Source organism: Orcinus orca, chromosome 14 (genome assembly GCF_937001465.1).
Source record: "Orcinus orca chromosome 14, mOrcOrc1.1, whole genome shotgun sequence".
Taxonomy (NCBI): Eukaryota; Metazoa; Chordata; class Mammalia; order Artiodactyla; family Delphinidae; genus Orcinus; species Orcinus orca.
This window is the reverse complement of record NC_064572.1, coordinates 22,615,233-22,633,164: the sequence shown is the minus strand read 5'-3', so window position 1 is coordinate 22,633,164 and position 17,932 is coordinate 22,615,233. Positions and strand designations below refer to the sequence as shown.

At 36.8% G+C, this 17,932-nt stretch overlaps 1 protein-coding gene across 6 annotated transcripts in view; it reads right to left on the bottom strand.

The window, feature by feature from the left end:
• Positions 1–384: 384 nt before the first annotated feature.
• The window catches only part of REEP3 (receptor accessory protein 3), a 393,590-nt gene continuing 376,042 nt past the window's right edge, over positions 385–17,932 (bottom strand). For 4 of the 6 annotated variants that reach the window (XM_049697203.1, XM_033406077.2, XM_033406074.2 and 1 more), the window contains 3 exons: positions 12,913–13,060; positions 4,581–4,735; positions 385–3,895 (listed from right to left, as the gene is read on the bottom strand). In XM_049697203.1, the coding sequence (XP_049553160.1) occupies positions 3,839–3,895; positions 4,581–4,735; positions 12,913–13,060 (360 nt within the window). In that variant the 3' untranslated portion in view covers positions 385–3,838. The remainder of the gene's footprint in view (positions 3,896–4,580; positions 4,736–12,912; positions 13,061–17,932) is intronic. The other 2 variants (XM_004279995.2, XM_033406075.2) reach the window with 1 other exon arrangement.

The window sequence follows — 17,932 nt, the reverse complement described above, 5'->3', positions numbered from 1 at the left end:
TGTTAATCCCATACTCCTAATGTATACCACACCCCTTTCCACTTTGGTAACCATAAGTTTGTTTTCTATGTCTCTGAGTCTGTTTCTGTTTTGTATATAGATTCATTTGTATTATTTTTCAGATCCCACATATGAGTGATACCATATAGTACTTGTCTTTCTTGGACTTAACTTCACTTAGTGTGATATTCTCTAGGTCCACCCATGTTGTTGCAAATGGCAATATTTCAAAGAATGTATATGATTTTTATAATTTGCTCTATGATTTGTATCTTAAGTGTGTACCTATGGTGTCTACTATTTAATCAAGAGACACTCAGTAATAAATAATGTAATTTCATGGAACCTAACATATATATTCTGACACAGGAAAAAAAATACAAGTTACCACTAATAAAATGAGTTTATTTTATATTAAAGTTTTGAAAAACCACATTTGTAAAATTACCGCCATACTAGGCCTAAAGATAGCCTTTACAAAGGGATTAAAAATTGCAAAACTGCTTTCTCTTAACTACTAAAGTACATAGATTTAAAAGGTGTTAGAAGAGAAAACGTTAATTCATGGTCAATGTTTAAAGAGTTAAAATACATTACATCTGTAGAAAACTACTAGAAGATTAAATCTTAAAAACATTAAGAGAATAAATGCTGTACTTTCCTTTCAGAAAGCTTTACTCTTAAGTGATGTTTACTGAGAAACATACACTGCATACCACAATAACGATCTTATCAAAATTTATCTAACTGCTTTGCATATGGATCAACTTAAACAGAAAAAAAACATAGGAAATTGCTTTTCAATACATATTAACTTATTTTTCCTGATAAAAGAAAATCAAAATAAAAATTTAGTTCATTCCAATTAAAAATACAAATTACTAATATTTAACAGTTGTATTATTTCTAATAACACAAAAGTTCAAGCATTCCAGAGTACAAACTGTTACTTAAAAAGAAAGAAAGAAAGAAAGAAAAACATTTATCTAACCAATGTTTTACAGAAATTTGGAATATTTACATATAACACTGTAGAAATCTTTGGTGGTGACATATGGATTAAGTTCCCTGAAAACACTTTAATAATTTTGTTCCATCAATCTGTGTACTCAAGTATTTATAATTGGTAATGCTGGCACCATCATTTTCTACCCAATTCCACATACATATAGGGAAGTGTGTGGAGGGAATCTTATGCAGGGTCTATGGGGGTTTACATAATTAATTCCTTAGCAATAAGGCTTATTTCGGGCCCATTTTTATACCAGAAAAAATATGGTGAACTAAAGAATAGATCAATTAGTACTTCCAAACAAACCCTGGAAATAGTTAATATTATGAACAAGTTGAATGACTATATAATAAAGTAAAACACCAGCTACAATTTCTGGATAAACTTTAACTGCTACCAAAACAGTGCCCTAAAGGCTCGTGCAGCATCCAAAGCCCATCTGCCAAGTGGTAAGCAATGGGGGAAGCAAGGCACTGTGCTCTAGGGATTAACACACCTCTTTTAAAAGCATTAGACTTAAAAGCAGAAAAACAAAAAATGACCTGTTCCACCTTAAAAGAAACAAAAATTTACGTTTATTATACAAAATTCAAAAGAAAGCATGCTAAAACACACATAAAAGAAAAGAAGCAAATTTAAGAAATGTAAGAAAAGGAAAGAAAGGAAATGATAGACCAGCAAAATGACATTGACTGTATATAAGGATATAACAAACACATGAGGGGAAGCATTGTTCAGTGTAAAGAGATACAATTAAACAGAAGGACTTGCATTATCTCTTTGAAACTAGTGTTGTCCTCCATTAAACGTTTTGATTCTAGAAGTGTAGAGGGATAAATAATTCCTCCAACTTAGGACAGTATTCATGAGTTTACTATAATTAAAGAATAGGTTTAATACTGAAATTAGACTTGAAAAAAAATACAGTGGTGCAAATCAGCCCCCAAAGGTAATGTTTTTGATACAAAGTCACTTACTTACAATGACCTTGTCAGGCAATTTGAGATGACATTGCCTTTGTGTAGGAAAGATAAGCATGGCACAGGTAGCATTTATACTGGGAAGTCTAGTACTAGGCAAAATAAATAAAACTCTCTTCCAAGAGTTTATAACCAGAATTCATAGAAATTTTGAACACAAAGAGTCTTTCCAGAAACGAAGAGGCTAAAAATTAGTCAAGGTAAAATAGATGAAGATATTCATGGAATTAAACTTTGGGGGAAAATAAGTTGAATGAAGTTTTAGTCGGTGGTACTTATCAAGAATGTGAGATAATCTAGAAGACATTTTAAGACTTGTATCAGGAGAAATGTATGAATTATATTAAGGTACTCCTGAGTAAACATTCTGTTCTCTACCAACACTCTGAGTAGGTCCTGAATATACATTGCTAGCTGGCTTCATTTCTTAGAAGGTAGAAAGGTCAAAGATCTTACAAATCTCTCTCACTGCTTTTTCTTTTGGACAAACAGAAAACTCAAGTAAATTATCTGAACAAGTATAATAATACAAATTTGATTACTGATCACTAAAACCATCATCAGAAATGTATTTACTTAAGAGTTCATAATGCATAGTTACCTATGCCACCTAAAAAACCTCAAAGTTCAGTAACTCAAATTCTCTTGGATTAAAAAAAATGGTATTTTTCTAAAATCTATTATAATAATTTCTAACATGTAAGATTAACAACATTTGTATTTTGCATTGGCAGGTATCTTCAGGAAATTATTTCAGCTAGAAGTGAAGTGATTCAAATGGTTCTAGTCAATGCCAGATTTATAAATCAGCAGCTCATATCAGTGCCAAGCTTGTGAATGGATTGGCTGTTGGTTAATTTCATGAATTAGAAGATACCTCAGTGCTATACTGGTCTATGACTCCATTTCACAAAAGCTACCACTTTTAAAAGCTGAAAACATAACCAGTGTTAACAAAAACATGCTAAGTTCAACTATACTATAGAGCTAAATATGGGAAGCTGGTGAGTTTTAAAATAACTTCTTATCTGTAAAGAAGGTAAGTAAAAATAGTTAAAATTGAAAAATAAGCTCTGGTTTTTATTATTAAAATTAAATGAATATAACTAATGAAACCCACAGGAAAAGAGATGATGTAATTCAAGGCATAAATTTGACATGCCAGAATATGACAAATAACAATAAACACAGTGTTAATAAAACTTAAAATAAATGTACAGTTGTAAAATAAGTAAACAATTTTCAAGTGTGCAAAACTAGTCAGGAATGAAAGTGCTATGTAGATACCTGGTTTTCAAACATTTGCCTTGAAAACTTTCAGTTGATGGTGGAAAAACTAGAAAGTATTAACAAAGTAAAAATTTGAAGAATATAAAGCGTACTTTATCTTACATTATACCCTTGTTCTATCACTGCTGGATCAGAGGCCTATTTAATTACTATCCTCATGTGATAGAGAGGATAGTAACAGAAATACAGGTAAACACAATACAATATCACAAAGTCTGGTGTCTCTTGAACCATAAAAAGACTCTTTTCAAGTATACTGTGGGTTTGTGTTTCACTTTACATCACAGGCACTCAGTGTTCTGAAGAATGTGACAATAGATAACACAGTATTCTATTATTTCTGATATATCTATCAATTTTTGTATAACTACCTTTAGTAGTCAAGATTTGGAAGTAATTGTTAAAGAAATAAAAGCTATTTAAATACATGAAAGTAAACCCTATCACCACCACAATTTAAAGAATTATTTTAATGTATAAATCCTGAATATATGATGTTAGAAAAAAAGTTGATGTATTAGCATAATTTGTCTTGGGATACTTGACATGTACATGACTAAAAATAAACTTGTGGTCTCTTCTTCACTTTGTATTTCAGTGACCCATACCGCACCTGAAGAGAGAAATGTTTTATAATTATGACGTAGGTTTTGAAATAAGACAGGACTTAATAGCTCATAATCACAGTAATAATTTTTTAACTTTTCTGATATAAAGAATCAATTATGCGCTAAGTGTGTACTCAAAAGACAGCACTACCTATATACTCCAAAATGTAGTTGGCATTATGTTGCATATATGCACAATTAACACTGATAAAAAATGAAAACTTATTAAAACTGTTATTAACTGTTATTATTTATGCTTTGCTGGGTACATGTCAATGAACATTGCCACAATAATCTGAGGTCATTCGCTGAAATCCTCCACTGCTTTCTGGGCACAAAGACAACATATTATTATGGATAGACTTTTACTATTTAATCCTTATTTAGAGTTGGTTCAGAACAAAAGTACATACTTAATACTGCTTTTTCTTGCATATACGTAGGGCTGGCACTGGGTACTCACATCAACCGTAGGATTTTGCTGTGTGAGAATACCATTTTCTACTTAGAGTGGAAGACTAGGAATCTGCCATTTTCTAAAATTCCAGAGATCGTAATCCATCTGATCTGAATAAAGAATTTTAAATATAGCCGGTGCTCTATTATTCCGACCCTTCATCTACGGATACCCTAAATGCGAATGCAGCAGGAAACCCCTTAATAGTAATCACTGGGAAAACAACTCTATACCTGACTAACCTCTTTTCGGCCTTTCACGGTTTTCACAGATTTCATGCTTTGTGATCTTCGTAGCCCTTTGTGTGTTAACATCTCATCATCTGAATATGGCCCATCCGCTTCTTCATCTGTTTTCTCATCTCCATCTCTCAGTGGAATTCCATCACCTAGACGAGTTGTCAAAACCAGTATGTTTTGGTAAAAGGATGCCAGTCAGCACCGCCTCTTCACCCTGTCTATTGGCAGCTCTCTGCATTTGCCAGCTTGCTCTTCTCCCTGTCTCATCTGGAAGGCGTTCCCTGCCCTTTACCATCAATCTTTGCCCCTTGCACTATTCTAGAGGAGGCTCATAACTCATTTCTTCCAGGAAGTTTTCCCTGGCCATTCCTATTTTTACTATGCATTTTTCAGAATAATTAAAAATACTTTATTTTTTAGTAGGTTAACACGGCTGTCTTGTTCGAAAGTCAAAGAATATAAATAGATACACAGTGAAAAGTCTCTTCCTGCCCTTTCTCCTTTTTGTGAACTTTTTTTTTTTAAAAAATATTTATTCATTTATTTGGCTGCACCAGGTCTTAGTTGCAGCATGCAGGATCTTTAGTTGTGGCATGTGGGTGGGATCTAGTTCCCTGACCAGGGATCGAAACCGGGCCCCCTGCATTGGTAGCAAAGTCTTAACCACTGGACCACCTGGGAAGTCCTCTTTTTGTGAATTCTAAGCAACCTAAGCAACGGTGTGTTTTGGTCTGTTATTTGTACCTTTGACTTTAATTAGGAACTCAGGGTCCTTCTCACTCCCCAACGTGTCAAACCTTTTTTCAAGACCAGAAATGGTAGAGTGAACTTAAGGAATCATATAAAACCCAAAGGGGATAGAACTATGGGCAAGATAATTCACTGGGGGCAGGTGATGGAGAAGTTAAACTGACACTGTTGCAGCTGCTAAGACAAAACCCAGCCAGACAGGCTATAGTAATTAGAAACACCACAGGCTATGATGACTGATGTTAGTCAAAGAAAATAGCCAGCATCAGGAGGGTCAGTAAGAGATGGATCCTGTGGGTGTGCTAACAGGCTGCTATGTGTAGCAACGAAGACTTAACATTGGCCAATATGCAAACATCTAGGCAGTCAGGCTGGTTACTGTCAGGAAATCTGAGAGCACCCTGAGAGGCTGGGATTCAGGGACAAGAACACTCCCATTCCTGAAGCAGTGGTTCTCAAACTTTATTAGAGTTTATTAGCACAAACTTATTAGCACCTATTAGAGTCACCTGGAGAATTTACTGATCCACACATTGCTGGGCCTGGTGTGGGGCTGAGAATCTACATTCCTAGCAAGTTCCCAGGTGATGCTTATGCTACTGGTCCCGGGCCCACGCTTTGAGAACTACTGCCTGGATGGCGCAAGAGAGGGGCTCAAGTCTAAGGCAACTGGAGTACTAGGTAGGTTATAAAGACAGGGGTGAGGGACTTCCCTGGCGGTCCAGTGGTTAGGACTCTGTGTTTTCACTGCCGAGGGCCTGGGTTCCATCTCTGGCTTGGGAACTAAGATCCCATAAGCCGCAGGGAGCGGCCAAAAAAAAAAGAAAAAAAAAGACAGGGGTGACGTTACAAGGCCCCATTATGTTTCAAATTCTCCTTCAATAAAGGTAAGGAGCATAGATACCTTCTTCAGATGAGAAAAAAGTAGCAGGTTTTCCAGGCTCAGGAGGGGGCAAGAGATGGACTTTTTGCATGTGAAGAAAAGTATACTGAATAATTGTTTATTAATCTGCTCTCATAGGACATGAATAACTTGAGCATCACTAAGCAAACTATGAAGAGTTATAATGGGAACATACTGTATAGCACAGGGAACTCTACCTAATGCACTGTGGTAACCTAAATGGGAGGGAAGTCCAAAACGGAAGGGATATCTATATGTGTATAGCTGATTCATTTTGATTTTGTTGTGCAGTGGAGGCTAACATAACATTGTAAAGCAACCATACTCCAATAAAAATTAATTTAAAAAAAAGCTTCCTCGTCTCATAATAAGATAAACATCTTTAATTATATATTTAGGAAGTACAATTTTATGCTGCCAGACTTCTAGGCTAGAAATCAGGAAGGATTTGGAAGTAGAATCAGTCATTACATAGGTCAAGATCCTGTGCTTTCCTGCAGCAGTCGGAGGAATTTTGTTCTAGGTAGACATGATAGCATGTGCAAAGGCCCCGGGGCATTGGGAAGCATAACTGTGTGGAAGAGCTGTGAGGAGGTCAGTGTAGCCAGGGGAGGGAATGGGGTCAGTAGTCCTGGGAAAACCCTCTTGGTGCTATTAAGTGGAAAAAAATGTATGTATAGAAACAAAGTGTTGAAAAACATAAAAATGAAACCATTATATCTGTTGGAAGTGGGCTTTTAAGTGATTTTAAATTTCTTCATTTTTCCTTTTTTAAAAAAAGTTGCCAAATTTTTATTTAAAAAATTGTATTACTTCTATAAACGGGGAATATAAACCAGAAAAATATTTTTAGATTGCCATTTGTAGATTTTTCTCTATTGCTGTTGCTTATATAATACCCCTAATCCCAATATAATAAAACTAAGGTAAAACATAGAAAAAGGAATCAAGGAAAGAATCAGAAAGGAAGCAACTGTGATCAAAAAGTTCTCTAAGGCCACAGATGAAGCATAAGGCTACATTTCAACAAACACGGCCCTTGGATTTCAACTGCCTCTCACTTCATGTGATTAGGAATTGGAATTGCATTCAAAATGATAATTATATATACATCTTATTCTTTGCTTCCTAATTTCAACTAAAAAAAAAAATCTTAGTTTTCTAAATATTGTTTCAGGAAAAGTGATGGATTGATTTGTTATTCCACAAGTATTGAGATATATATATATATATATATATATATATATATATATATATATATATATATATATATTTTTTTTTTTTTTTTTTTCGGTACACGGGCCTCTTACTGTTGTGGCCTCTCCCATTGCGGAGCACAGGCTCCGGACGCGCAGGCTCAGCGGCCATGGCTCACGGGCCCAGCCGCTCCGTGGCATGTGGGATCCTCCCAGACCGGGACACGAACCCACATCCCCTGCATTGGCAGGTGGACTCCCAACCACTGCGCCACCAGGGAAGCCCAAGTATTGATATTTTTAAAATATTACTATGTGTGAGGCAGTGTACTAAATTATGGGGGATACTATATTGAAAAACACACAACTGTCTTCTTCTACCCTAAGAAATATATAGTCCAGTAGAGGAGACAGAGTCTAGTGGGCATGACAATACTGTAATAAATGCTGTAAATAGAAGACAAGGCCAAGGTGCTACAGGAGCACACAGTAGGGGAAGTGGGTGGTAAGAGAAGACTTCTTGTAGGAGGTGGTGGCCAAGCCGAATCCTGAAAGACTCATAATTCTATACACCGAGCACATGAAAGAGTGTGATGCCAAGTCTGGGGAGCTAATATACCACGCTATTGAGCTTGGGCTTCAGAGAGCAAGGGGGAGGGGGCATTGAAACATTTTAATCGGAGGGCGACATGATTAGATTTTGTTTCTCTAAAGGAGTCTTCTTGTACTTTGGAGAATGAATCAGAAGTGGCTGAGACTGGAAGCAGGGAGGTTACTGCAGTACAACAGGCCAGAAATGATAAAAGAGTCCAGGGATTGAGGAGACAGGAGCCAAATTTGGGATCTGTTAGGAGATGAAGTCGACAAGCTTAATTTAGCAAGTTATTAAACTAAACTGCATCAAAAAGAGAGGAGTCAAGTCAAATATCTTCAATAAAATATTCATTTTCTATTCCACTTAAAAACCCGAAAATGAGTATGTATGAAAATTCTGCTGTGAGTGGTGGAAATAGTATTAATCAAAGTTGCCCGAGGATTTTAAAGACTTCGGAGGAGGGGGAGACCTGAGATTACGAGAAAAGCCCGAATATGGATGCCCTATCTGAACAGGAGCCCGGCAAGCTGGCTGAATGGTTTGCAGGTCTTCCAAGCCCAGGCAAGGGGAAGCTGGTGGGGTGCTGCTGGCGCCGACAAAGGTGATGCCAAGGGCGGCTGCTTTCCGTCATCAGTCTAGACTGGGCAAAATCCTCAGAATGGGGCTGTCCATGCACATTCCTGAGGGGGAGTGACTGAGGACCTAAGAATGAGGAGTCTGTGTTGCCGGGGGCCCTGAGGCCTAAGGCTGCAGCTGTTTGACCACCTTCGGCCCAGAGCTCTGTTACCATTTTAGGAAAAGTAGCAGATGCTTTTGCAAACTGACCTGGTTTTATTCATAGCTCGTACATCTTAGAATTGGTATATTTTAAGTCCCCCCTCCCCCCTTATAATAGCCAATACTGATCCAGTACTTAGCATGGACCAGGCACTGTTCTAAGCAGTTTCCATGTATTAATGTATTAATGTAAGTGCAGAATCATGGAAAGTTGACTTGGAAGCGGCCTTAGTTATCGTGGTGGAAGGGGCCCTGGATCCATGTGAGGAGAAATGAGTACTTGGCCACTTAACAGCTGTTAAGACCTTGAGTGAGTCTTGCCTCTCTGGGTCTCAGTTTTCCTATCTGGTAAGCTGTTGAGGCGGATGGGAGATGAATATGCTTCTACGTGAACGCCAACCCTGAGCCAGTTGAGCTGTCTGGGGCACTGTGTTGAGAGGGATTCTGAGCCAGCGTGGGAAGGGCCACAATCCATTAGCAATGGCTGCCACGGGCACAGGAGCAGAGAGGAGGCATGTCACTTATTTGCCATCTTTGACTAAAGCATCTCTAAGGTCACCCCTGCCAAATTGTTTGAATTCATTGTTCCAGCCCAAGTGTCTCACTAAGTGCAGTCTCTTTATAAAGTAAAAAAAGAGTAAGAATTAGGTTAGGAACCTTGGATACTTCATTTCTGTCATTGAGTATGTGGTCTGTGACAAGTAATTTAATCTCCTTAAGTCTCAGTTTATTCATCTACAAAATAAGGATAAAAATATTTAACCTGCAGAGTCATCTTAAGGATTAAATAAATATGTAAAGCATCAAAAATAAGACAAAACAGAAATCTCTTTATGTGCTGGTATATTGAAACTGAACATTGAACCATTTTTAACTAATATGGGAGCAGCAGGTTCTTTGCAGAAAAAATATTTCCACTTATCAGAATGTGGTGTTCTTTCTAAGGAAGTGAACATCATGTTCAAGGTGTCTATTTTCTTACAAAAAAGCATTTGGAGGGAGCTCTTTTTCCCATAGTGACAACATGCGGACTTGAGTAACTTCATCAAAGCAAGACTTCTCTCAATCAGCTAACCTCAAACCGCTCAGAGCAAGCCATTACTAGTTTTCAAAAGGGAACCACTTTTCCAAATATTTGAATTTGCTTGTGTTCTGAGCTAACTGTATTGATTACACGAAATATTAGTAAACAGACTTTGCAATATAAATATACTTCCCACACTAAAAAATGTACTAACTTGCTTTTCTTGAGGAAGTTTGGAAGTAAATAAAATAGAAAAAAATTCATGATATAAAAAAATGAATACCTTAATTGTTTTCAAAACAAGAAGTAGGTTTGTCTTATTTCTGATTTTAAGGGTAACAGGTTGATTAAAAAAAAAAAATCACTAAAACCCCACAACTCAGAGGTAAATGCTGTTAACATTTTAGTTAGCAGCATTTAGACTCTCTTCCAGACTCTCCTCTATGTACATGTATCTGAAAAACAACTTCACATATATTAATCCATTTCATTCTCTATCTATTGTTCCTCTATGGTATAGGATCATAACACACACATTGTTTCACTGTTATTGTTCTCCCCCGCCCCCAATCTGGATATGTTTTCATGTCAGTAAGTATAAACTGACATTATTATTTTTCACGGCTAATAGCCACCTTTTTTCTTACCCATTTCTCTTAGGAATTTGGTTTGTTCCAATATTTTGTTACTATAAACAACAACAAGATGAACATTCATACATCTTTGTACCTGTATCTTTGAACACTTGTCTGATTATTTCCTTATGACATGTTCTTAGAAGTTTCTTGCTGAGTTAAAAAGAATACATTTTGGGCTTCCCTGGTGGCGCAGTGGTTGAGAGTCCGCCTGCCGATGCAGGGGACACGGGTTCATGCCCCAGTCCGGGAAGATCCCACATGCTGCGGAGCGGCTGCGCCCGTGAGCCATGGCCGCTGAGCCTGCGCGTCCGGAGCCTGTTGCTCCGCAATGGGAGAGGCCACAACAGTGAGAGGCCCGCATACCGCAAAAAAAAAAAAAAAAAAGAATACATTTTGATAATTCTTGCCAGACTGTCATCCATAACGATTATTCTACTTTAAACTCTCATAAAAAGTGTATCAGAGTGTTTGTTTCCCAACTTTCTTGTTCTTTTAATTTCATGGTTTAAAATTTAACAGAAGAACTAATTAACACCTCACTATCCTAAAATATTTTAGTCACACCATTTTAAATTTAATAGATGGATACCATAAAACTAGTGTCATGGATTTTCAAATTTATAATCCTGGTTTTATTTAAATAATTGGAATACAATTCTTAACCAATTCTAAGGTATAATTATGAATAAACTGCTGATAAAGGACTCAGATTACTGGTCCAAATCAGCAAAATATATATAGCAGTCCCCATAAACAAAATCAGTATACCTCATTTTTAAAATGCATATTAAGAAAATGCCTATTAGGGACTACTTTTACATTATTAAAGTATTAAGGATGATGGTTCAAGGTTCAAAGTTTCCTCACTCTTAAAGGCATTAGTACCTTAATCAATGGCCAATACTTAATTACTACCTCTTAGATAATAGCCACCAGCTTTTTAAAGTTATTCATTCTCGGGAGAACTTAGAAGAAAGTTCACTATTTTTCCTTTATAAGAAGGGACTGTTCTTTTCTTTCTTTCATTTTTAAAATTAATTAATTCATTATTTTTGGCTGTGCTGGGTCTTCGTTGATGCACGCAGGCTTTCCCTAGTTGTGGTGAGCGGGGGCTACTCTTCGTTGTGGTGCGCGGGCTTCTCATTGCAGTGGCTGCTCTTGTTGCAAAGCACGGGCTCTAGGAGCACTGGCTTCAGTAGTTGTGGCACACGGGCTCAGTAGTTGTGGCTCACGGGCTCTAGAGCGCAGGCCCTGTAGTTGTGGCACATGGGCTTAGTTGCTCTGCGGCATGTGGGATCTTCCCGGACCAGGGATCGAACACGTGTCCCCTGCATTGGCAGGCGGATTCTTAACCACTGTGCCACCAGGGAAGTCCCTCTTTTTTTTTTTTAACATCTTTATTGGAGTATAATTGCTTTACAATGGTGTGTTACTTGCTGCTGTGTAACAAAGTGAATCAGCTATACGTACACACATATCCCCATATCCCCTCCCTCTTGCGTCTCCCTCCCACCCTCCCAGGTGGTCACAAAGCACCAAGCTGCTTCCCACTAGCTATCTATTTTACATTTGGTAGTGTATATATGTCAATGCTACTCTCTCACTTCGGGACTGCTCTTTTCAAATTGGTTTTAATTATAAAGGATGATTTTCAGTCTCCCTCAGAAGAAAACTTCTACTTAAAAAAAAAAAAAAAAGATCAAGTAGCCCTGCACCTTATGAACCTAATAATACTTTAATAAGAAATATCCTGAAGATCTTAGTTCTCAATTAGGTCTTGAACTACAACTTTCTTATATGCAAAAAAAATGACTAAGGGACTATGTCTTTTTGTTTATGTGTATGTTTCTAAGACCACAAAAATTTACTAAAATTTTAGAACGTATCAACTATGACATGCTTATAATTTACATTAGAACAAGGTAGTTCTTACTCTACAAGTCATGATTTCAACACATTTTTCCATGGGAGTAATCCTATTTTCAAACCTGTCATCTTTTGTCACCTGCTTAAAACTTTTTATCTTATAAGTCAATATCCTTCTTTGTTCACAGCACTTACATTAAAGAGGGTTTAATTATAAAACTCAGATGCCACTACATAGTTTGAGTAGCAAGTTAGAGATCACAGGTCAGAACTAGTGCTGGTGGTAGAGGGTAACCACATCCACTGCTTTTAAAAATTCATGGCAGCACAAGGCGCTACTGCTACTTTCTTAACTGGATTATCTCCAGAGTCAACAAAAAGCAAGCACTAACCTTATTTAGAGAAAATTTAGAGAAGGAGACCTACATACAGTTAAGTGTGAAGCTCAAGAATATAAGCTTAAAAATAAATGTTGTTTACCCAAATTCAGCTGGCAACCAGGTATTATTTTAGTACCCATCTTGACTCAAGATCCCAATTATGAAAGAACAATACATTAAAACAAAACAAGCACACCTGGTGATTCACCGGAGGCTGGTTTACTTTTCTTTTTTGTTTCTGGGAGAGGTTGGTATGGTCTTTGTCCCACAGGCTCATCACCTTGGATAGCTGTTAGATCATGCATACTGAAACTTCGTAAACGTTCAGTTATTGCTCCTTGGCTCTATTTAACAGAGAAGTGATAGATCCAAGAAAAGAAATGCACTTTAAAATACTTAATATGTTTCCATTTAACTTTCCTCCAACATTTTATCATGAAGCTTATTCATTTTAAAATGAAACATTCAGAAAAGTTGAAAGAATTCTACAGTGGATACCCATATATCGTTTATATTTTGCTATATCTGCTTTACCACATATTTACCATCTATCCATCCATCAATCAATTTTTAATGCATTTCAAAGCAAGTTGTAGACATCAGTACATTCCACTCCCAAACATTTCAGCTTTAAATTTAATTCAAGAATGTAAAAAAATGTATAATGAGCTTATCCCCTCTGTAAACATCATCCATAATATTTCTCTCTCCTAAAAGCAGCACTTTGAGGCTTACGTTTATGATTCAGAAGAACTTTTTAAAGTAAAAGAGATGCTGTTTTTTTTTAAACATAAATTCTACTTTATTATAACATAGCCTATACCTAATTTTCTTTTTCTTTTTAACATCTTTATTGGGGTATAATTGCTTTACAATGGTGTGTTAGTTTCTGCTTTATAACAAAGTGAATCAGTTATATATATATACATATATTCCCATATCTCTTCCCTCTTGCGTCTCCCTCCCTCCGACCCTCCCTATCCCACCCCTCCAGGCGGTCACAAAGCACCGAGCTGATCTCCCTGTGCTATGCGGCTGCTTCCCACTAGCTATCTACCTTACGTTTGGTAGTGTATATATGTCCATGCCTCTTTATCGCTTTGTCACAGCTCACCCTTCCCCCTCCCCATATCCTCAAGTCCATTCTCTAGTAGGTCTGTGTCTTTATTCCTGTCTTACCCCTAGGTTCTTCGTGACATTTTTTTCCCCTTAAATTCCATATATATGTGTTAGCATACGGTATTTGTCTTTCTCTTTCTGACTTACTTCACTCTGTATGACAGACTCTAGGTCTATCCACCTCATTACAAATAGCTCAATTTCATTTCTTTTTATGGCTGAGTAATATTCCATTGTATATATGTGCCACATCTTCTTTATCCATTCATCCGATGATGGGCACTTAGGTTGTTTCCATCTCCGGGCTATTGTAAATAGAGCTGCAATGAACATTTTGGTACATGACTAGAGATGCTGTTTTAAAGCTAAGTCAGGAGTGGTAATGGCTCTACCTAGAACACAGTAAAAAAAATTTAAGAGCCAAAGAATCTTGAGTATGAAAGATATTCAGTTAATGAATTCACCATCTGGCAAAGCATATCTACTAATACACACAATTTAACTTTAAGTCATTTTAAAGCCTTAACAATATGGTAGACATTAGGTACAAGTGGGTATTTAAATTTAACTAAAATTAAGTAAGTTTAAAAATTCAGCTCCTTAATTGCACTAGCTACATTTCAAATGCTCAATAGCCACATGTGGCTAGTGGCTATTGTATTGGACAGTGCAGATACAGGACATTCCCATTACTGCAGAAAGTTCAATGCTTTTCATCACTGCACAGCTTTGAAAGGGACATTTCTGAACTTCTCAGACATAACTACATTTCCCCCCAAAGTATAAAGTTTTGTAAAGAGAAAAAAATAATTTCTAAATTTACCCACTTGAAAATTTGCATAGCATACAGATGACTCATTTCTTATTTATAGCTGGATTAAAAATATTCTTCTAAAGGTTTTTTTTTACACTTATTATTTCTTCTTCTCACACATGTGAATTTATGATTGCCTCTAGTTATAATGTAACTGTAGAAACTCATCCATAATGGTTCATCTCTAAATTTCAAAGCCTAGGGCACTATAAACATTCCAACATTACTGCTAACTTGTATTTTACACTGAAGAAAAAGGTCTTGTTTCATGAGTCTTGATTTAGCTACTCCGAGTGAATGATATCCTATTCTGTCAAACCCAAACACCATTTTCATACCCCACTTAAAGCTTTGTAATTTCTACCATATTTTTTGAATTATGAAAAAGAATTATTAAATTAAAGGGTCTATATCCTCAATAAAAATAATTGGATTCCACACATCTTTAAACATTCTTGACAAGGTTTAATTCATTATACTCTCTTTTTATCGGATACGATTTGCTTCTTAAATAGAGGATGACAGAAGACTTCAGACACACACTAAAAGGAAGTGATCAGTGCTCATCTGAAACAGATGCCTTGTTTTCTCAGAACTGTCATTTTCTCTATTCCTACCTTTGTATTTCTGTGCCCTCTCTCAGCAATTCTTGACTGTTTGCCTATTGCCAAATGAATGATAATATACGTCCATGATACCCTCTACTGTAACTCCCAAACCCTCCCACTCAAGAAAGTACATCTCAGCATGCAAATGAGTCAAAGTGCCATTGAATCAGTCTAGCTTTATAGCACCCACAAACTTTGGTATCTTTAATGATTATAATCAACTAATTACTTCGGGCATATCTCACAAATGAACTCACAAATTAATGTTAGTTCTATTGCTGTACTTTATATATTTTGCCTCCAGAGCAAGATTTTAAGAAACTAGAGAGGGACAAATCTTCAGCTTCTTCTGTTCTCTGAGTGCACGTGGTATGGGACTGATATTGAGAATGTAATAAGTAAACTAAATACTCTTTTTATGCCTCTTCTTTTTCATTACTCTTGACTGTTGGAAAGTTCTCCATAGGTTGCAGCATGTTTTAATGTAAACAGTGGAGTTTATATAGAGAGTTTCAGCACCAAACTACAGGTACAGTCATGGGTATCTACATGGGTAGATTACACCATCCACTAGGTGTCTGCTTCAGGTTTACATTAAAGGTGAGCAAGGACCAACCCTGAGGTATCTGGGTGATCTATATACAGTATGTATTTTAATGTAGCTCTTGAGTAACCAACCCTCTAGCCCCAAGTATTATCAATCCCCCAAAAAGGCCTGGTACTGTAGACAAAAGCAAAAAGGGGCTGTACCCTCCTTGAAGACCCATGGCACTTCAACAGCCATTATCACTTTGAAAAATCATTTTTTTCCACTGTATATTTTCTAATGGGTCCAGAATAGAACTAATACGGGGAGAGAACTATTGCACTATTATGAACTTCAAAAATATTACATAAATTATAAGTATCTAATGTGACCACTTTAAAGGAGAGGTGTCATTATAAAATAATTGCAGCTAAAGGCAGACCTATTCCCTCTAATTTTTATATATTTAGCACAAGAATTCCATTAATAAGGGAATTATGTTTGCAATACAATGTTAAGTGGAAATACCTACCCTCCACCTCAGAATTCTAAATCATGCAAAATATGGGCACAAGTATGCAGTATGGTTATAGTTAGGGAAAAATATTAAAAAATGAAAACAGTGTGATGTTTAGGCAGATGAGCGATTTTTTTCAAAAATTTCTTCATATTACAAAATTAGTCATAGATGGTATAGCGAAGTTTTAATTGTAACATAGTATACTATAAGAATTTCTGATCCATTTCTTGATCATTTTTCCAATATCTAAATCCCTTACTCCCATAATTAAAAGAAAAAATTGTTTCTACATTTTGAGGGCATAAACAGGGAATTATAGTCACTTGTCAATAACAATACAAAAGATATTGAGATTTTGTTTAAATTAACAATGCCTTTTCAGAAACCATGGAGGACAGAAAGCACTGGGATGACATATTCAAAGTTTTGAGAGAAAAGAAGTTTCAAATGTGTATTCACTATCCAGCAAAACTGTCCTTTAAAGAACAAATTCAGACAAAGATTTTTAAAAACTAAGAATTTGTCACTAGCAGCCCTCCCCTATAACAAATACTAAAGGAAGTCATTCTAGCTGAAAGGAAAGGACGCTGGACAGTAAATATAATAGGAACCATGTGAACAAATAAAGAGCACTGTAAAGGCTTCCCTGGTGGCGCAGTGGTTGAGAGTCCGCCTGCCGATGCAGGGGACACGGGTTTGTGCCCCGGTCCGTGAAGATCCCATATGTCGCGGAGCGGCTGGGCCCGTGAGCCGTAGCCGCTGAGCCTGCGCGTCCGGAGCCTGTGCTCCGCAACGGGAGGGGCCACAACACTGAGAGGCCCGCGTACCGCAAAAAAAAAGAAAAAAAAATGAAGACAGGTTCTAGTCTGAGGAGGAAAATACGTGTGGAAAGAGCAGTCTTAGTCAATAAGTTGGAAGGGCGTTACCATCCACAAGGTAATTCTATATCCCAGTATTTTAGATCCTATTCTCTACAGAAATGTACGTACACTGTCTGTTAAAATTGGTCCTAAAAATCAAAGAGAAGGTAACAGAAAGATTATGATGAGAAAGCAAACGTCAAAGTAATTAAAAAGCATTCTGTAGAATATTTCACATCATTAGCAGAAGTGTTCCTGCCTTCAGGTAACTCTGAGTTCTCGGGGTTTGAATTTGGAGCCCAGAACATCCATTTAAGAAACTAAGAACACTGTAAGGGCTGACTGGGTGGGAGGGCTGGGACCAAATCTAACACATTCAAGCTCTGGAAAGAATCCTTCAGCTGAGAAGCAGCTTCCCGAGCTGGCCTCACACAGAGCTCACTTATATCCAAGGGCACTAGAGAATCTGAATGTCTGCTCAAGCATCCAAGTCTACAGTTGGCATCTGTGAAAAGGGACCCTGCATGTATGACTAATTCTAACTTCTTTATACCCAAACGATTCTGCCTTTGTTTAAATACTTCATATCCTGGTTATATATTACATTAAAGTTACTATATTTTGTGTTAAATAAGGGGAATTTACCATGCTTATCAGCATCTTTGTATAAAACCTCAACCTATCCTCTTCACATTTTTAAATTAAGAATTCAAAAACATAATCAGCAATGCTTTATAATCTTACAAGCATACGAACAATCTTATGGAAC